This window comes from Leucoraja erinacea, chromosome 4, assembly GCF_028641065.1.
Source record: "Leucoraja erinacea ecotype New England chromosome 4, Leri_hhj_1, whole genome shotgun sequence".
Taxonomy (NCBI): Eukaryota; Metazoa; Chordata; class Chondrichthyes; order Rajiformes; family Rajidae; genus Leucoraja; species Leucoraja erinaceus.
The window spans coordinates 43103877-43126488 of record NC_073380.1 but is presented as its reverse complement, the minus strand read 5'-3'; the positions used below and the strand labels follow the sequence as shown (position 1 = coordinate 43126488).

Here is a 22612-nt window from a genome sequence, read left to right as displayed (position 1 = left end):
TCTCCAGGTCAACAACCACAGTATGAGGCACGAGTCAAACTTACTCAGCTCCTTGGGGAAGGCCACGTCACTCACAAACTGACACCAAATCCCTGCAATGGACATCCTTGCATCTTTTCCTTTGTCTACCTGGTAATATATTCCCAGGACAGACACTTGCATTGGTTTGTCTGTGGATGTTTGCCACTTCATCCTCCTGTGAATGAGGACGATTTTACAGAGAAAGCATTGGTAGTCGTTTTCCACTGTCTTGAGGTTTCTACTGCAGGTGATCCAGATCTTAGAAACATATAGATAGCAGGAAGCTTGCAGGCAGTCATGGAGCAGGTGAAGATCACATTTGCTGTGAGTTTGGATGAATAGACTCTACATTGTGATTTGGGGAACAGGTCTCCAGCCACTGAGAGGAGAATGTTGAATTCTGGGCAGCATAGCCATCCCTCTATAGATATATAATAGCTGGATTTTCCTTTTTTCTTAAATATGGTTATGATTACAGCATCTCTGAAGTTCCATAGAATAACTTCCTTTCAGGATATGGGCAATGATGTTAAGGTTTTTTGACAAAAGCTCTTCAATGTTAAATGTTTGGGATTTTGAGCAATTTCATCAAGCTTGCATGGGCACAATGCATTTTTAATGTGAACTGGCCTTAATCTTTTGAGAAATCATCTTAGAAAGTTCCTGCAACTTTAGTGCAAGATTAAACTCTATTGGGGTCCTATGAATTCTGTGATGTTTGAATTCACCAACTCATAGAATCAATTGTCCTGAGGTCGTGCAGTGCAGGCTTCATTTTTAAACATTACAAAAGTTCATTAATAACAAATGGTGTATCTATCGCACAATGGGAAGGGAAGTTTGTACACTGAAAGGAACTCTTGATGTGTGCAATGAATTGGTTGATTTCTGCACCAAATTAATGAAAGATACCAGGCATTTTTATGTATTTTCCATTTTGGCTGCAATGTGCTCTACCCACTTGCCAGTATTTAATGACGGATGTGTCTCAATTGATCATAGTCCTTCTGTACAAATTGTACTATGCAAAGAAAGATGTTATTCATAAATAGGAACCACAAAACCTATGCAACTAAAAAAAACAATTGGCCACATTAATGGCTGGATTGCCTTAAAGTAACAATATTAATTGAAGCTGCATAATATTTCAAAATGCTGGCAGTTCAAGGTGCTTTGTGCGGAGCTGGTGCAGCAGAACTGTGTAGCAGAAATGTTGATGCTTGATTTTCCAGCCATATAAAATTAATAGTAGGAAAAGCATGCCCAGATCTCCAATATATGGTCGCAGTAGGTAAGGATTCCTTCCCTGCTGGTAATGTGAACTTGCATGATTTTTTTCTTATTCGTCACTGCCACTCCCAATTTTTCCTTTTCAAGTCTATTGATAAGAACATGGAACCTAGCTTTCTGAAATCTGTGATTCAACTTTGCTACTGTTTTCATAATATACCAGAGTTTTATGCAGAAGAATTAATGAATTGCCTCTCAAGTGACCTATGAAACATTCATGATTATTTTGGGTAGGAATATACAGTGAAATTTATTTTCTACATTCCTTTTATTTAATGTTTCTTGTAAAATCATAACTGTCTTTAAAAGTATGTATTTCAGATTTTATTACAACTAACAAAACAGAAAAATCCTCATGAATATGTTTCCAATATAATTATGGATTGCATTCAGTGATATTAATACATATTTTTGTCCAGTCTTTAGTCCAGAATTTAACACTTCACAACCAATTGAACAGGTGTGTGCATGTGATTGGGGTAGGCAGCAAAATTGGTATTTCTAAGAAAGACAGAAAATGCTGGAGGTATTCAACCAGCATCTCTGGAGAACATGTTCAAGAAGGAACTGCAGATGCTGGAAAATCGAAGGTAGTCATAAATGCTGGAGAAAGTCTGCGGGTGCGGCAGCATCTATGGAGTGAAGGAAATAGACAATGTTTCGGGCCGAAACCCTTCTTCAGACTGATGCAGGGTGGGAAGAAGAAAGGAAGAGGAGGAGCCAGAGGGCTGAGGTTTCAGGTCGGGACTCTACTTCGCACTCAAATTTAGTATTGGTATTCCTGCCTTGCTCTTCCTTGTGTTTGTATTATGCCGCAAGGAAACTGAATTAATGTTGAGAAGGTCGGTGGAGATGGTCCATGGAGCTGATGCACATACTGGAAGTGGTGGAATTCTTGTAGAAGTGAGGGAGCTATTGATTCTGGGAAGTGGATAAATATGTCCAACGTGAAAAGTGAGGAGTTAGTGTTTGCAGCTGAGTAGATAATTATGTTTATGTGCAGCATGAGGAGGGGAAAGAAAGAGAAGAGTCACTCTGTTGTAATAGTAAGCCAATGGAAATGATGGAAAGAGGAAATTGTAACAATAGTGCAAAATGAATAGAGAAATGAATTGCTGCTGAGCAGGGAATAGAGGTGACGAGGCATACTCATACATATAGCTCGATAAATTTATTTCAGCATTAGACTAATGGTATTAATCCCAGTCATGATTTCCACTGAAATTTGGACCTCTTGTTCTAATTCATTAATGGGATGTGGTGGTTGATGTCATTTATTTGTCACTTTCTCAAACTGAGACAATAGGTGCAGGAGTAGACCTTTCGGCCTTTCGAGCCAGCACCGCCGTTCACTGTGATCATGGCTGATCATCCACAATTGGTACCCCGTTCCTGCCTTCTCCCCATATCCCCTGACTCCGCTATCTTTAAGAGCTCTTTCTAACTCTCTCTTGAAAACACCCAGAATTGGCCTCCACTGCCTTCTGAGGCAGAGAATTCTACAGATTCACAACTCTCTGGGTGAAAAAGGTTTTCCTCATCTCTGTTCTAAATGGCCTACCCATTATTCTTAAGCTGTGGCCCCTGGTTCTGGACTCCCCTAACATCGGGAACATGTTTCCCGCCTCTAGCATATCCAATCCCTTAATAATCTTATGTATTTCAATAAGATTCCCTCTCATCCTTCGAAATTCCAGTGTATACGAGCCTGGTCGCTCCATTCTTTCAACATATGACAGTCCCGCAATCCCTGACATTAACCTCTTGAACCTACGCTGCACTCCCTCAATAGCAAGAATGTCCTTCCTCAAATTTGGAGACCAAAACTGCACACAATACTCCAGGTGTGGTCTCACTAGGTTTCATTACGCAGGTGTGGTCTCACTACATTTCTCAAAGTAGAAAAATAACTCCTAAACCTCATTGTTTGGAGAATAGTGATTACAGTAGAATTAAGTGATTACAGTAGAACTAAAGAACTGCGGATGCTGCAAAAAGCGAAGGTAGACAAAAATGCTGGTGAAACTCAGCGGGTGAGGCAGCATCTATGGCGCGAAGGAATGAGTGACGTTTCGGGTTGAAACCCTTCTTCAGACTGCAGTCTGAAGAAGGTCTCGACCCGAAACGTCACCCATTCCTTCACTCCATAGATGCTACCTCACACGCTGAGTTTCTCCAGCATTTTTGTCTACAGTAGAACTAAGAAACACTATACCAATATTGATTTTGATCCAAAGAGATTAGTCAAGTATAGGAAGCAGAGCAGTTTTTGGCAACTGTTCGAGTCTGTTAAAGAAAAGAGCAAATTTGGAGATGATAATCCTCTTGCCTACTCATTTGGACTGAAGTTTGGATTTAGGAGCAGTGTTCATGGACTTTGTTCCCATTGCTGAACTTATTCATTGAAATATTTTTGGGTCCATATCAAACCAAATTATCACTTTCATGGGCAGAAGAAGCATTATTTGGGCCATTTTCAATAGCATTTCTAAAATCACCAAATGAAATGAATGCCTCACCCGCTGAGTTTCTCCAGCATTTTTGTCTACCTTCGATTTTTCCAGCATTTGCAGTTCTTTCTTAAACAAATGAAATGAATAAATATTTTTTTAAACAAAAAGAGGCTGTGTGGTGTTTGGTTTCATATGTTTTCCAGAAGCTAATTACAAGGTGATAGATCAAACTTAACACATGATCCAGGCAAGCTTGTGCCAATGTATTAGCCAGTAAAAAAAACATTATTTGCGACGTGTCTTGATAAATGGTGCATTCTTGGCAGTTTATTTGTGCATTCATAAAACTTAAGGTGAACATGACTTGAGGCGTTCAGGAAGCTCAGGATGAACAATAGATTTTTTTGATTAAGATAACTGAACAATACAAGATGTTTTGTAGGGAAGTGGTGCAGAGGTAAAAAAAGTAATGATCTTTTTGAATAGTAAAACAACGAGGAATCAAATGGCCTAATTTCTCACATTTATATATTCTCAACTATGAAAACAAAACTTACCATGTGTATAATATTCAAGGAGAAGAGACCCTTCCATATGAATGGACATGGATATCTGCAGTTAATTTGGGAGGTTGGTCAATTAAGTACATCTATGGAAAGGTTACTGGATGTACAGGTATGAGGAATAATATTTCGTGTATTGATTGTCCACTATATATTACTGCACAGTGCCAGTGCTGGGAATACTGGCCACATTACCGAGTTTCAGAAAACAATATAATTTGATCTTTATACATTTTGTTTTCAACATTATCATGACTATAAAATCCATACTTCCATATAAGCGAGTAAAAAGATGGAAAAAGATAACCAAAGTCTATTTTTTTTTAAATGAATTGTTCCAAAATTTAATCCTTGCAAAAATATTTACTGGCATACAAGGCAGGAAATGTTCAAATAATGTTTAATGTCTGAAGAAGGGTTTCGGCCCGAAACGTTGCCTATTTCCTTCGCTCCATAGATGCTGCTGCACCCGCTGAGTTTCTCCAGCTTTTTTGTGTAATCAATGTTCAAATAATGATGTGTGATAAAACCTCCCTATGTCAACCAAGCGTTTACTTTTCAATGGCAGAGAGAACCAAAACTTCTTTTAAAATGTTTGATTACTTTTTAAGGTAAAACATTTTAATAAGGGATATATCCAGTTAGGTGATAATTTTAAATGTTTGTGATCTTGCTTAAAGTCCCAGCTCAAATTGATGGAATGAAAGTGTAATTTGTCTAATGACATTTAATGCACCATGTCAAATTAATTTGATTAACTCCCACCCAAATCATTACTGTACAAACTATCCCCACTAACTGACATACTTTACATAGGAAAAGGGGAGAATTATACATCTAAATGGGTTACTCTTTACATATGGTGTTGAGAAATGTTTCTGGAGCATGGTTGCGAAGCATTACTCTCATATTTAATAGTGATGACCTTGCTCTGATTCAAAGAATATTTGATGGTACCAATAGATGCCTGAAATCAGAAGCCTTTCATTCAACTATCCTCATGGTCCTTCGCTAGATGGACAGGAAAGGTCTTTTTATCTTTATTAACACTTTTGCCAATAAGCCCTTTATCGCATAATTTTCCTCATTTGAAAATCGGGAAAATGGCCACAAAGTTTCATTGAATATTGTATCCAGTTCTCTGATCTGCATTCTAATTGAGGGACAGCCTACATTAGAAGTTGAGGCTTGCGAAGGTTTACTTTCAGAAAAGTCATGTTTACATCTTGGTTATCATCAGAATCAGAGCATGAATTCTAACTGGTGTTTAAGAAAGAACTGCAGATGCTAGAAAAATCAAAGGTAGACAAAAAATGCTGGAGAAACTCAGCGGGAGAGACAGCATCTATGGAGAGAAGGAATAGGCGACATTTTGAGACCCTTCGTCAGACTGGTGTCTGGGAGGGGGGGATGGGAAAAAGAAAGGAAGAGGCGGAGACAGCAGGCTTTGTGGGAGAGCTGGGAAGGTGAAGGGGAAGGAGGGAGAAAGCAAAAGCTATCTAAGATTAGAGAAGTTAATGTTCCTTCTCTCCATAGATGCTGCCTGTCCAGCTGATTTTCTCCAGCATTTTTTGTCTACCTAGGAATTCTAACTGGGATATGTTGCTATCCACTGTTTCATGACCCCTGTGGGATAACAGGGGGAACAAAACATTTGACAACATAGGACCATAGGTCTTTAATCTCTTCTACAATCTTTCCCCCTCCACCAACACTGCATTTAAGGAAAAATATTCCCACAGAAATCTGGATGATTTGCCCAAAATTACTTAATTCATTGCATTGAAAATTGCAGTGCAAATTTTAGGAAATTGTCATATCTTGATGGTCTGCCAAGCTGCCAATGCAAGACTCTTGCCACAGATCTAGAAAGAATGCTTGACTGGAATAAAAGCATAATTACAATGGGAATCACTAGACAGCATTCAATCATCAGTCTGAAGAAGGGTCTCGACACGAAACGTCACCCATTCCTTCTATCCAGAGATGCTGCCTGTCCCGCTGAGTTACTCCAGCATTTTGTGCCTACCTTCAATTTAAACCAGCATCTGCAGTTCTTTCCTACACATCTATAAACAAGCAGTATAAACACACTAATGTCTTCAAATTAATATCTTAGAACTAGATTAAAAAGTCTGGAAGCTACTAAATCTCTCCCATAACCAAAGGCAATAATGTAAAAATAAGTAATCTTGCCATTTATCATTATAGGTAATGTAACACCACTCTAACATTATGGCTGAGCTATTTATTCAAAACACAATGGTCCATCATGATAATATAAATCAGTTTACATTAAGGCTAATTTAACATGAATACCATCCAGAATAAATTGCCTTCAGTCCAGACTGTGAATAAACAAAATTCATCACATATTTCTTCCTGAATGCCCCTATTATTGCCAGTGTGTATTCACAATGCAGAAATGTAGGGTTATGTATGTTTTAACAAAAATAAATTGTTTTGAATGCTTATTTAAAAAGGCTAAAGAAGGAGTACTGTGAAAAAAATATTATTGCAAGGTTACTAAAATATTATTACTGGGATTAGAATATGTAATGCCTGTTTTCAGTGCAAATCATAAAATCACTAATTTCCGCTGGGTTACCTGCCCACTGTGTAATTGCACCTAGCAGTTCCAGGCTCCATGCATCCTAGCGTTGTTTCCAGTTGTGTGTGCACATATGTTGGCAACAACAGCATGTGAGACTCTCATATCTGTCTTGCCAAAAGAAATTGGAGCCAAAAGAAGTTGGAACCACAATATGCAACCTCTAACCTCTGGTCTACAATTCCCAACAAAGCATTGTGCCAATGCAGCAGCAAGTTGCTTTCAGCAATGTGAAGTGAAGGATCCTGATTAGGACCACAATATGTTGCTGTCTACGTGAATGAACAAGGTTTAGAAAATAGATGCAGGAGTAGGCCATTCGGCCATTCAATGTAATCATGGGTGATCATCCACAATCAGTATCCCGTTCCTGCCTTCTCCCCATATCCCTTGATTCCACTAGCCCCAAGAGCTCTATCTAACTCTCTTTTGAATGCATCCAGTGAATCGGCCTCCACTGCCTTCTGACGCAGAGAATACCACAAATTCACAACTCTCTGGGTGAAAAAGATTTTCCTCATCTCAATTCTAAATGGCCTACCCCTTATTCTTAAACTGTGGCTACACAAAATTGCTGGAGAAACTCAGCGGGTGCAGCAGCATCTATGGAGCAAAGAAAATAGGCGACGTTTCGGGCCGAAACCCTTCTTCAGACAAACTGTGGCCCCTGGTTCTGGACTCCCCCAACATCGGAAACATGTTTCCTCCATCTAGCTTGTCCATTCCCTTAATAATTTTATATCTTTCTAAACAATCCCCTCATCCTAAATTCCAGTGATTACAAGCCCGGTCGTTCCATTCTTTCATCATATGACAGTCCCTCCATCCTGGGAATTAACCTTGTGAATTTACGCAGCACTCCCTCAATAGCAAGAATGTCCTTCCTCAAATTAGGAGACCAAAACTGCACACAATACTCCAGGTGTGGTCTCACCAGGGCCCTGTACAACTGCAGACGGAACTCTTTGCTCCGATACTCAAATCCTCTCGTTATGGAGGCCAACATGCCATTAGCTTTCTTCACCTGCTTTCTTCACCCGCCTCCTGTACCTGCATGCTTACTTTCAGTGACTGATGTACAAGGACACCCAGGTCTCATTGCACTTCCCCTTTACCTAATCTGACACCATTCAGATAATAATCTGCCTTCTTGTTCTTTCCACCAAAGTGGATAACCTCACATTTATCCACATTATACTGCATCTGCCATGCATCTGCCCACTCACCCAACCTATCCAAGTCATCCTGCATCCTCATAGTATCCTCTTCACAGTTCACACTGCCTAGATTGTCCTTAATGCTACCCGCCAGAGCTATCTCCTGCCCCTTTTTGCCCTTCTGATCTCCTTTTTCAGTTTCCTCCTTAGTTCCCGAAACTCCTCCAGGGATGCACTTGATCCCAGCTGTCTATACTTGTCCCATGCATCCTTCTTGTTTTTGACCAATGCCTCAATTTTCCTCATCAGCCAAGCTTCCTTACGTTTGACTGCTTTGCTCTTCACTCTAACGGGGACGTACATATCCTGAGCTTTCGTCAGCACTTGAAAACATCCCACATGGCCGATGTTCTTTTCCCCTCAAATAACCTGCTCCAGTCAACTTGAGTGAGACCTTCTCTCATACCCTCAAAGTTGGCCTTACCCCAATTGAGCATTTTAACACGTGGACCCACTCCGTCCCTATCCATAACTATCTTAAACCTAATCGAACTGAGGTCACTGGGCCCAAAAGGTTCCTCCACAAACACTTCATTAACTTGCCCTTCCCAATTTCCCAATACTAGATCCAGCGTTGCCCTCTTACGTGTGGGGGTGTTGCACTTTGGGAAGTCAAATCTAAGGAGAAAGTTAATAGCAGGATCCTTAACAAAATTGATGTACAAAGGGATCTGGTGGTCAAAGTCCATAGCTCCTTGAAAGTAGCAACATAAGTAGATGTGTCAAGGCATTGAGTATAAGTCAGGAGACCACGGTGCAGTTCCATACAACTTTGGTTAGGCCACATTTGGAGTATTGTATGCAATTCTGCTCACCCCCTTACAGAAAGGATATGGAGACTGGAGAAGGTGCAGAGGAGGTTTACCAGGATGCAGCCTGGATTGGAGGGAATTAGCTATGAGGAGAGGTTGGATAAATGTGGATAGTTTTCTTTGGAACATTGGAGGCTGATGAGACCTGATAGAAGTCTACAAAATTTTGAGAGGCATTAATAAGGTAGACAGTATGAACCTTTTTCCTCAGAGTGGCAATATCAAATACTAGCAGGCATTGTATTTGACTGCCAGAGGGAGGAGGATTAAAGATGATGTGCAGGTCAATATTTTTGTACAGAGAGGGGTGGGTGCCTGGAATGCACTTGATGGAAACAGATAAGATAGTGGTGTTTAAGAGGTTTTCAGGTAGGCACATGAATGTGGAGGGATATGGATCACAAGGAGGCAAAAGGGATCAGTTTAATTTGACTTTATGTTCAACAAAGGTATCGTGGGTTGAAGAGTTTGTACCCGTGCTCTGCTGTTCCATGCAAATGGATAGCACTGGGAACCTGTAAATGTTTCTTTGGAGATATTTTGAATATTTTCATGGAACCTTCGTTATTCCCATTCTCTATACGGGGAATAACACATGATTCATAACCCTATTCAAAAACTGAATGAAACTATAGATTATATTGGAACTGCTTTCAACATTAGAATTCGAATTGAAACTCATTCTATAGATTTTATTGGAAGTGCTTGCAAAATTTAGAATGAGAATTTAAACTAAGTAAACATTAACGAAGGTGTAGAAACAAGGAACTGCATTTACTGGTTTACGTGGAGAACATGGATGGGTGATGTTTCGGGTCGGGATCCTTCTCTGATCAACTAGATTTGAATAGTTCTACTTTATGTCTCACTGATGAGCAAACAAGTAAAGATGAACTTTCAACAAGGTTAAAACATATTTCTTGGTTTTCACAGGATAGGAAAGGTACAGGTTTGTAATCTGTACAGAATGAAAGGATATCCAAGAAGATATGAGTTTGAAATATGTTTGTTTCAAATTTGGGTGTAAGAGTTGTATAGACAGAGTCTGAAGAAGGGTCTCGACCCGAAATGCAACCTATTCCTTCTCTCCAGAGATGCTGCCTGACACGTTGAGTTACTCCAGCTTTTTGTGTCTTTCGGTTTAAACCAACATCTGCAGTTCCTTCCTATGCAGGAATTTTATATTTGATTTTGAATAATCAGTCCATGACGAAGATAAAAAATGGGAAGTAATACCAAAGTTCATCAGGATATTGGTGAGAAATTATTTCTCCTATGCGTAATTGAGAGGAGTCAATTGATAAAATCCAATAGAAAATTAGAGTCATATTGTTCTCATGATGCCGTTCTGACTATTAAAACAATTAATTGCTCTATAATAACAAGTGGCTTTTGGCTTTGGTGTTCTTTGGCCACCTTTACTAACTCCTCATACATTTTCTTTAGGCTAGGTAGGGGAAAATCAGATTCTCGATCAGTGTATGTGATGTATCTGCACAGATAATAACCAAAGCCTTTTCCTTGCAGTGTAAGTTTGTTTGCCTCAGAATAAAAATTAACATTAAAAAAAACTACTTTAGATCAAACCCTATTCATTTCATTCTGATTTTTCCAGATAACTCAAAAACTGGAATGGTGACAATATAGTTTATTGTTAATAGTTAACAAAAATATGCAATATTTAATCTTCTTTAAAAAATATGCTTCCCATTATCCTGGGCAATATTTGGGCAAGGACAATATTTTTTTGTAGATATTATGAGCAACTTTGATTTCCAGATCCATTAGAATATTCTATTACAAATAATATCATTATAAGAAAAACACCAAAGCTACAAAATATAGATACAAGGAGCTGAGGATGCTGGTTTACAACAAAAGACTTGCTTTCAACTTAAGGTACTTCTAGTTTTCAATTTATAGTGTATAATTTCCATACTTGTACACCAGGTTTGACTGCAACGTTGGCATATATTGCTATTATAGTTCAGCTTCTCTGATATTTACATTGATAACTTGGAACTCAAGCCTGCTAGGACTTGGCAATGCAACATCATTTGTATGAATGCGACAGTGTTGAATTTGTGCAAAGGAGTTTCAAGAATATAGATTTCTAAGTTGTTGCCAAACCAGGCTGCTGTTGAGGTGTTTTTGGTTTCAATTTTCAGGTACCTTTTAATACACAGTGATAACACGTGTGAGTATGAAAAAGCCTTAATAGTGCCAGATTTATTTTTTTCATTCTTGCAGGCTAAATTTAGAGTTGTTTACGGCAAAAGATATCATGGAGCCCCAAGTGAAGGTCCTCCGCCTGAAGGAAAAAGTGTCTATTCTGGTTGAGCTACTGCTGGAGACAAGCCATGGTGGATTCCCGGTGATTTATCAACCGGTCCAAGGGCACGAAGAAGTATTTATAGGAAGCATCACCAGGTGAGCAGATTTGTGTGCTAGCATCCATCTAGTTGTGCCACTTGCTGAGCAGGTTAAATGTTTATGAACTGGCCTGATGATTTTCATTTTGAACAGTGAGGTGCAACTGAACAGCTGGTGGTAGTAACCATCATGTCAATGGAGTTGAAACAGTCTTAAAATGATGCATGAGTAAATCTAAATCTAAAACATATTGTTTGAAAAGTTATGATTTCAATTTATCATAGCTAGTCAAAGGAACTATTGGCTGTCCAAAATACTTTAGACTTGAGACTTGCGATATATAGTGTGGAGCCTGGCCCTTTGGCCCACTGAGTCTGCGCCGACCAGCAATCATCCCGTACTCAAACACAATCCTACACACTAAGGAGAAGTTACAATTTTACCAAAGCCAATTAACCTACAAACTTATATATCTTTGGAGTGTGGGAGGAAAAAGGAGCACCTGGAGAAAACCCACACGGTCACAGGGAGAACGTACAAACTTTGTGGCACAGCGGTGGAGTTGCTGCCTTACAGCACTAGAGGCCTGTGTTTGACCTCTAGTGCTGTAAGGCAGCGACTCCACCACTCCACACATTCTTGCAATATTAAAACATGATTATTATAAATTAATAACACATTTTAAAATTATAAGAAGCAGTCATGCCCAATGGTAGAAATTGGGATTCATAATGAACAACCTACTTTGAGGGAGCCTGGCTATAGCATCAATATTTTGTTTAAATAATCCGACAATCCATCCTCTGCATTAATGTTTCAAGGGCGAATTAATTGTTTTTCAAAATTCCATATTGAAAACATCTTGTGAGCATGAGGAAAAATGGAAATTGCTTTGTCTGGTGCCATGTTGAAACTGCATAAATGTATTTATTGTAGGACATACCATTCCACCGGTTGGATAAGAATTGGTAAAATTAACCCAGCAACCAACAGCAAAACCAGATAATTAAGATAAAGTCTGTGTCAATGGTCACAAAATGACCAGCTGTGTTTGAGAATGAAATGCATCTTTATTTATGCAGTTATGCTTGTCATATTCCATATGTAATTGCAGCAAAATAAATTAAGTTCATAGTCAAGACTTTGCAGATGTGTCTAATGATCTGCAATCTGCAAACAATTCTTGTGCTTTTTGAAATGCTTCCTTGTTTTTCCATTTATTGATTTTTTTCACCCCTGCTATTTACCAACTTTAGCCTAGAAAAGAGATAATCCTACATGCTTAATGACCGTGAACTTCATCAGGATGTATGTATAGACAAGGGATATTTTTTATTTTGTAAAGAAGAGATGCATGTTGATACCACCCTGTTATTTCATGAAGATCTCAAATGACCATTCTAGTACATTATTTTATTTTAAAATTCATTGACATTTGTTCTGTAGGGAAAACAGCAGGCATACTGTGCTTGTGGGCAGGTGCTATAGACATGCACGGGAAGGTAGATGCTCCCACCCCCATGAGTCTCAGGCAGATGGGGCTCATCAGCCTGGGAAGGCAGTCCATCTAGGAGAGGGAAAACTCTGATTTAAAACCTCCACTGCCTTTTAGCCATATCCAATCATGGAAAAGGCTCCTGGAGTAAACTTCAAGAAAATCCATAGTCGAAGCACCTAAGGCAGTTCGACGTGGAGAGGGGGGACATGCTGCATGGGCAATAGCCTGTCCTCCATATGACATTGCCCAGGCTTGCATCCGACCACACATCACCTGCAAACTAGGATGCATCACCCATGGTCAGTCATGACCGAGGGGGGCCTACTACTGTGCTTGTGGTTCCCCATTAACATCAGCAGGAAGTATGGCACTATTTAAAAAAGATGAAGTGCAAGGCATATATCAGTTTACATCTTACTGATGCTGTGATGATCTGTGACATCAAGCCTTCAGTTTCAGCCAAACCTTTTACTTCTCTTCCCAGAGTAAAAAAAACTTAGATTAACGATAGAATGGATATGCTACACATAAACAGACCATTTGGTCTACCAAGTCTCAATTGACATTTATACATCACTTCAGATTCCTCCCATCCTTTCTCAGATATATTCACTCTCATATGCTGGTCTTCCTCTTAAATGGATCTACACCATCAACTTCACCTCACTCTGGAAGCAAGCTCCACTCTTTCACCATTCTTTGGGTAAATAAGTTTGTTCCAAATTCCCGATGGGATTTTTTGGTGATTATCTTATAATGAAGGGTTGTCATCCACATGGAAGCTTCCCTTGTATCTACTCTGTCAAAACCTATATAATTTTAAAGATCTAAAATTAGAACCAATCTGTTCACCCTTTTATGATCTGTTTTTACATTTCTGCCATTGGCCTTGCTAATCTTCCCTGCACTCTCTCCACTGCCTCTGACTTTTTAGTATTTTTTTATGACATATTATAACATGTAATGAAATAATAAATTAATTATTAATAAGTGTGAAGCCAATTCATAAAGTTATAATTTGGAACAATGTAACTATCAGTTATTGGTGTATTCTTTTGGGGTACAACACACATTTATCGTTTTGTGAAAATAACGGGAAGGTGAAACGGCTGAGATAGGATCTATACTTGAAAGTGTTAAGTTTCATCCTGAACTGAAAGCAGCATTGCTTTCAAAATTACCTTCATTTGATTATAAATAAAGAATATTGTAGCTCAATAAAATATTTTAGATTGGACATGCTCTCATTACAACAGGGACGATGAAGAAATTATATGATTCCTGCTTTTAAAGAGATTAGATTACGTGAATCATGTAAAAGTACATCACCCTGTTTATCACATCGAATTTAAGGACTCGGACCGAGTTTGTAAGGTGGGCTGGGAATTGGAGTTGGGTGTTAACTGAAAAATGAGAGAAATTTTGAATAACATCCCTACAATTTGATGTAAGCAATGCAGCAAAATGAGGTGTGCACAGTGAACTGTAAATTTTCTTTAATTTTTCAGCAGATAATGGATTTACCATGCACTTCAAGCATTTTAAAATTGATAATTAATTCTACTTTTGTATTCTCAATTGCTTGGGGATTAGGCTGGAATTCTGTAGAACCATAGAGAATGAACCTATCATCAGAACTATATTTTAATGGCCCATTTATGGAACATGCTTCCAGGAAATTGGTAGAAGCAATTATTCAGATTCAAATTAGATGTATTTCTTTCATGACATTTTGATACCTTCTACTCAATGTTGGCCAGTTATTCTGTGAGGATAAAAAGATACAGCACAGGAATTTAAATCAGTTAATTAATTAGGTTAGAATGTGTAAAGTGATGTATACTATGACAATATGTAAAAGATCAGTTTTGAAGGAAAATTGGAAAGGTGGAACAATTTTTGAAAGATAAGTAAATATTGATATTCAGAGTTATTTTGGGTGCGTCTATACACAGATCATATAGTGTCACCAGGCATATGACAAAGAGATTGAGGTAGGCACCATCTTAGTGTAAGGAGGTTTTGCTACAATTATGTAGGGCTTTGTTAAGAATGCACCTGAGAATACTTGTTTTGGCTTTGCTTTCTGTGGAAGATTAATCTTTCCTTGGAGGGAGTACAATAATCATAAGGTCATGCAATAGTAGAATTAGGCCATTCAGTCCATCAAGTCTACTCCGCCATTCAATCATGGCTGATTTATCTCTCCCTCCAAACCCCATTCTCCTGCCCCCATAACATCTGACACCTGTACTAATAAAGAATCTATCTATGCCTTAAAAATATCCACTGCACAGCCTTCTGTGGCAAAGAATTCCACAGATTCACCATACTCTGACCAAAGAAATGCATTCACATCTCCTTCCTAAAAAAGCGTCCTTTAATTCTGAGGCTCTGACCACTAGTCATGGACTCTCCCATTAGTGGAAACATCCTCTCCACATCCACTCTATCCAAGCATTTCACTATTCTGTATGTTTCAATGAGGCCCCCCCCTCATTCTTCGAAACTCCAGCGAGTGCAGGCCCATTGCTGACAAACACTCATCATAGGTTAATCTACTAATTCCTGGGATCATTCCTGTAAATCTCCTCTGGACCCTCTCCAGAGACCAGCACATCCTTCCTCAGATATGGTAACAAAATATTGCTCACAATATTCCAAATGCATTACTCCCTGTTTTTGTATACAACCTCTCTTGAAATAAATGTTGGCATTGAGTTTGCTTTAATGATTCACTATATTGATTCTTGGAGTAGGGGAACAGTTTTACAAGGAGCGAACAGATTAAAATAAGCATTTGCTCTTTGGAGTTTTGAAGAATGAGACAAAAAAAAATACTTGACAGGATTGATGGCAAGAGGATCTTTCCTCTCGTTGGAGGTAATCATCGTTTCAGGATAAGGATTAGGCAGAAATAGACACAAAATGGAATAACACAATGGGTCAGGCAGCATTTCTGGAGAACATGGATAGGTGATGTTTTGGGTCAGGACTCTTCTTCAAATGCTGCCATGATCTGCTGAGACCTGCTGAGTTGTTCCAGCACTTTGTGCCTTTGTTTGTAAACCTGCATCTGCAGTTCCTTGTGTAGGAAGGTTTAGGTAGTTTTTGATTAAGGTTAATAGAAATCTCTCCACTCATAAGGCTATAAACATTGGAAATCTCTGCCCCAAAGGATTGCAGTTGCTCCACACTTGGCATGACCATCCTGGACCCAACTAATTGTCCACCAACCCAGCTATCTGGATGTGGAAGGCTGAATGAGCTAATTATTTGTACCCGACAGGCATCTGCCAAAGTACATTGCGCCTTGTATCCTATTTTGTGTTCTCATTTGCGCTCTCATCTGTTTTGGGACTAGACTGGAACTCTGCAGAATCTTGGAAAATGAGAAGATTTTTGAAACACAGAACAAAGAGAGTTGCCAACAATATGCTCAATTGAACTACCACGAGGTGAGAATTACCAGTTGTAATCAAAGGAAGTAATAAAATACTCCTCAGTACCTGTTTCTTTCATGCACACCAAGTTAGAGAGAGTTAGATGTAGCTCTTAGGCTAACAGAATCAAGGGATATGGGATTTTGGATGATTAGCCATGATCTTATTGAATGGCGGTGCTGGCTCAAAATGCCGAATGGCCTACTCCTGCAGCTATTTTCTATGTTTCTAAGTTAAGCTAGCCTTATCCCAGTCACCATTCACTAGTTACTGTTACTTTGCAATGGTTTTACCTCTGGAAGGGTTTGGGGTGGGTGGGTAGCGATGTGAATTAGAAATTCACTCAAGGGATAATTTTCACGACTGAGCTTTGTTTAAGTATTGCCAGCCAATTTCTTGACCACACCAGGGACAAATATGACAACGGGTGAGATAACGATTAGCTTCTGGAGTTTATTTTGCTGCGTATCGATGGAAATTTTGTGAAGTTAGGGTCATTTTATTTCTGAGCCATGTAAACAAGATAATGATAAGAATGAGGGTGGAGATTGTGAACTGTACATCTTTATTGCTATCATACCACCTCTCAGGGGTGCTGTCTGTACAGAGTTTGTACATTCTCCCTCTGACTACATGTGTTTTCCCCGGGTGCTCTGGTTTCTTCCCACACTCCAAAGACCTACAGGTTTTTAGGTTAATTGACTTTGGTAAAATTGTAAATTGTCCCTAGTTTGTAGGATTGTCCCTAGTGTATGGGGTGATCGCTGGTCAATGCAGATGCGATGGGCTAGAGGGCCTGTTTCCGGCTGTGTTGCTAAAGTTTAAAGTCTAAAGTTAGTCAAATGCTCAGGAAAGACAGAACATTATCACCAGATATCAAGAACTTTTAAAAAGAGAAATCACATGCTTGTCTAAATCGTAACATCTCAGGCAAAAGTTTTCCTTGGTTGCATTGTACTTTTCACAGAGAATGGGATTCATGAAGGACCATACTGATCATAAGTGAAGCAAGCTTCTTTTGTGCATAAGACAATCACAGGGAAACTATATATAGTTGGCTCCCATTGGATATGAAATGCTCGCATGAAGTGATAAAGTGCATTGAAAATTAACCACGTTTTCAAAATAAATTAATATCAATTGCCTCAGAACAAATGGTTGGGACAGTAAGGCTTAAATGTATTTTAAGTGGCTTTATTTTTGTACTGAATTGTTCATTAATAAGTACTTGATGAGGAGTGTGGCATGACCTGGAATGCTTATTATTGTGCCACACCACAGGAGCCATTTAATTAATCTATACATATGGGTACATCTGGGGAGGGAATGGACAGATGTCTTTTCAGGTCAGGATCCTTTTTCACTTTACAATAGACAATAGACGCAGGAGTAGGCCATTCGGCCCTTCGAGCCAGCACTGCCATTCAATGTGATCATGACTGATCATCCCCAATCAGTAGTACCCTACTCCTGCCTTCTCTCCATATCCCTTAACTCCGCTATCCCTAAGAGCTATATCTAACTCTCTTGAAAGCATCCAGAGAACCAGCCTCCACTGCCCATTGAGGCAGAGAATTCCACACTCACAACTCTCTGTGTGAAAAAGTTTTTCCTCATCTCCGTTCTAAATGGCTTGCCACTTATGGCCCCTGGTTCTGGACTCCCCCAACATTGGGAACATGTTTCCTGCCTTTAGTGTGTCCAAACCCTTAATAATTTTATAGGTTTCAATAAGATCCCCTCTCATATCCTCTCATCCTTCTAAATTTCAGCATATACAAGCCCAGTCGCTCAATCTATCAACATATGACAGTCCCGCCATCTCGGGAATTAACCTCGTGAACCTACACTGCACTCCCTCAATAGCAAGAATGTCCTTCCTCAAGTTTGGAGACCAAAACTGCACTAATTCCTACCATTTGTTTCCTGTCTTCCAACCAATTTTCTATCCATGTCAGCACCCTACCCCCAATAGCATGTGCTCTAATTTTGCCCACTAATCTCCTATGTTTGACCCTATAAAATGAGGGTCCCTACCCAGAATCTCACCTATTCATTCCCTCCACAGATGCTACCTGCCCCACTGAATTACTCCTGCGCTTTGTGTTTTATTAACTATAAATGTTATTTAAGTTATGTCCTATGTAATTTCAATGCATTTGTTACTTTATAGGGCTAAAAGATAGCGGAGTCTTAAAGTCAGGGGATATGGGGAGAAGGCAGGAACGGGGTACTGATTGGGGATAATCAGCCATGATCACATTGAATGGCGGTGCTGACTCGAAGTCTATTGTCTATTGAAGGGCCGAATGGCCTACTTCTGCACCTATTGTCTATTGTCCATTGTCTAAACTGGATATGCTACTGAATTATTAGTTAGGATTGCCATAGTTAGAATTAGGCCGGTAATGAAATTGTCCAATACTTCAAAATGATCTGTACCCTTGCACGGAAGACTCTCAGTCCTGATTGATGTAGCTCCTGGTGTCATCACCCCCCCCCCCCCCCCCCCCCAGGAGACAGTGGGCTGCAGTGGTTGAAGGACCATGCTCATGGCAATCAGGTGTGTGAGTTGGGAGATATGGTATGGCAGGTGGGAGGATCTTGTGTTTCTGCTTCTGCATACAAAAGAAGATCTCATGCATAATTGTTGTTCCGTTGGCGTCATCCACTGACATGTAAATCTACAACAGAAAGAGAATCCTGGAAAAGCTCAGATTAGTTTAGTTTAGTTTAGTTTAGAAATGCAGCATGGAAACGGGTCCTTTGCCGCGCTGAGGTTATGCCAACCTTCAATCACCTATCAACACTAGTTCTATGTTATCTCCATTGCCTACACATTTGGGGCAATTTACAGAGGCCAATTAACCTACAAACCCATTTGGAGAAACCCATGCGGTCACAAGGAGAACATGCAAACTCCACAATGACAGCACCTGAGGTCAGGATCAAACCCGGGTCTCTGGCACTATGAGGCAGCTTAGATCCCTTAGATCTTCTGTTTGTTAACCATTTAAATTCCCCTATCCATTTACATACTGACCTTTCTGTCCATGGCCTTCTCTATTACCTGAGTGAGGTCATATTGCAAATGGGGGAGGTACACAACTCATCTTTTTTCTGTGAAGCCTACGTCTCAACAGTATGAATGTTGAATTCTCCAACATTAAGTAACATTCCCTCTTCCACATTTCTTTCCCATGGCTCCCAACAACCACCCACCCCACCCCCCCTCACTTACCCTGCTTCTTACTTCACTTTTGTATGCTCATCTCCCATTTCTTAGTCCCCCATTTCCCTTTTATTGTCCCCTCTTTCCTTCCATTATCACTTTGCATTTCACTCCCTCCTCTCCCATTCCTTATCTGACCTGACCCTTCTGTCTCCTTTTCACTTCTAGCACCTTGTATTTAGTTCAGGATTCCATTATCTGCAGTTACATATCTCCACATGTAGCTTCTTCTTACTCGTTGAGACATTCCACTAGGGGCGCTGCACTGGCAGCAGCCTCTACCTACAGCCTGTTTGTCAATTACTCCAAGTCACCCATTTGCCAATCCCCACCTCGATCCTTCTCCGGGGACTAGTACCAGGGCTCCATCTATCACTTGCCAGGCTTTGTCATGCCTCCCTCCCTCTTTTCCATTTTTCTCTCCTCTAATCCTAAGAATGGTCCTGATCCGAAACATCATCTATCTATTCCCTTCCCAGATGCTGTCGACCAACTGAGTTCCTCCAGCACCTTGTATTTAGCTCAGGATTCCATTATCTGCAGTTACATATCTCCACATGTAGCCTCTTCTTACTCATTGAGACTTGATCTCAGTGCTCCATACATGAATTACAGCTCATGATTGATATCTCAGTGCTCCATACACATATCAATTCTCTGATGCATGCCACCTCTGTGTTCCACAAGGACATCTTTGGGAGCTTCCAGAGGACTTTGAGTTGTTCTGGTATAGCATCAATCTGCTTCCTTCTGGTAAATTGCACAGGAAGACAGGAATTGAAGCCATGATCATATCGACCATGTTCTTACTGAATGGTGGAGCAGTTGTAAAGACCTGTTGTGTTTATATGTCTTTTTTCCTTATATTCTGGTATATTTCCATCATTCATATTTAATGGACAACAGGCCAGATTTAATTTTGTTTGCTTTTTTCTGTAAAGGACCAACTTTGGCTGTCTATCTAGGCTGTGGGTCGAGGAGCTTTATTCTGCAGTTTCATGGCCCAAGTCACCAAACTAAATTTTCACATATTGTTTAAAAATATTTATATAAATCACCCCTGAAACTCGATATGAAGAAGACTTGCACATTTTTATTCAATTAGAGAAAAACCGGAAAAATCTCCGAAATTTTTTAGTCCAATCAAAGCACGTGATTGGCCAACTGGCAGACAACTTAATGTGAAAACTTACCGGGAAAAAGTGCTCCGATCGCGGGACCTAGGTACTCGCGGTAAATAGCGATCGATATCCCTCCGTTTTTCTCACGTTATCGGGGTCTGAAAACGACCGCTACAGACGGCATTATGTACAGCCTCCTCCCCCCATCCGCCCACGGAGATGATCCGCGGCTCCGCGATTACGAATCGGCCGCTTATTAATTGAGACCGCGGCTTCACTTTACCGTGAGTACCTAGGCCCTGCGATCGGAGCACTTTTTCCCGGTAAGTTTTCGCAGGCAGCTCCGAGATTAGCTGTTAAAGACTTATTACTCTACAACAAGCTGGCATTAGTGACAATGTTTAATTGACTGTGTTATAGTTTAGGCCCTCAATTTCATGAATGAATGATTGAGTGAGTGAATGAATGAATAAGGAATGAATGAATGGATGAATGAATGGATTTTTTCACATTATATTAAATTAATTTTACTTCGGAGTCACGTGAGTGATTCCGTGAAGATCCCAGCCCAGTGCGCAGGTGTGGCATTATCGCACAGCTGTGCAAATTGCGGCCAGCGGGAGTCGGGCGCTCCCGCAAACCAAGGACATGAGGTAAGTATTTACCTTTATCGGGCCTTGTGGTTTTTTGCTCCAGGGGGAGCAAAGCAGCAGAGGAAGCGGCCCCCGTTCGACTCCAGCGAAGGAGCCGACAGTGGAGGGGGAAAGGCGCTAACGGGACCGCACACGCTGCGGACCGCTGCAGGGAGCTGCGCTATGCTGGTCCGCTGAACAGCTGTTTGGTAACAGCAGCGGACCGGCGGGAAGTTTAAAAACCTGACCGGCAGCCCTGCAGACTCCTGACAAGGAGAATCGCCGCCCGGGAACCGCTACAATGCCGCCTGAAAAACGGCAGGCAGCCTCTACATACAGGTAAGACAAAAAACTTACCAAAATTACAGGTTCTACGGGAACCAACTTCCTCCAACAGTGGAACAGGCTGGAGACAGCAAAAACAAGTATGTCTGTCTCCCCAAGCCAGGGGAGGTCATGGAGTTCACCTCCAGGGAAAACGAGGGGCACTGGCTGAATGCCAAGGGAGCTGACACTCCTACCCCAGTGCTATTGCACTAGCCATCTCCCTTGTTGAGGGATTGATACAACAATGGAGTTTGAGCTATGCCTCCTCCAATTTATAGCTCACTCTTTTGCTCCCTCTTTTGAGGCTAGCTAAGGAGGCCAGGGCTGGGCTGGCTTAAACGCTGGGCAGGCGGACGAGAACAGCAGTATGCCAGGGGAGCAGGATCAGGAAGAGCTACTGGGTGTCGTGGGCCACTACCTGGCTCCTCCACACGACCATCTTCCCAAACAAAGCCCTGCAGGAGTAGGCCTTTCTAGAGGCAAATCCGCAGGCAGCTGGGTCAGCAGACTCGCAGACAAGAGCTAAAAGCAGCGAACTTTGAAGCTCCTAACAGAGGGTCAAGATGTCACCGCCTTTGCTCGTTGTTTCCACGGATCATACTCACCTGGCAGGTGAGACGCCATGATCACCAAGGTGGTTCTCCCAGGATGAGACTATCCCGTTGCACTACGAGTGTGCTGACGCCTAAGATGTTCCCAAATTTGGGATACTCGACTGACATGGAACGAGCAGGACATCGCATCCAACACCCAGCTGGCAGCACCCCTCGGCATCCACCAGCAAATATCGAACAAGGACTGGTGAAAGCCTGGCGACCGCTTCACATTACCCCAAAGTTCTTTTTAGGCAGGGGCCCAGAGCGGAGCCGTGGGAAAATGCGCCGCCCCACCGACAGCACCAGCATACCAGCATAACTAAGCCTTCATGAAAAAACAATAAACATGGAGGTAGGTAGTCTGGTTCCTCCCAGTTTACACTAAATAAGGGTGTTCTACTAACTGCGGGGGGGGGGGGGGGG

At 40.8% G+C, this 22612-nt stretch overlaps 1 protein-coding gene across 2 annotated transcripts in view; it reads left to right on the top strand.

Moving 5' to 3' along the window:
- The window catches only part of LOC129696315 (chloride channel protein C-like), an 84154-nt gene that overhangs the window by 54321 nt on the left and 7221 nt on the right, over positions 1 to 22612 (top strand). For both annotated transcript variants that reach the window (XM_055634104.1, XM_055634105.1), the window contains 2 exons: positions 11218 to 11397; positions 16203 to 16296. In XM_055634104.1, coding sequence (XP_055490079.1) covers positions 11218 to 11397; positions 16203 to 16296 — 274 coding nt within the window. The remainder of the gene's footprint in view (positions 1 to 11217; positions 11398 to 16202; positions 16297 to 22612) is intronic.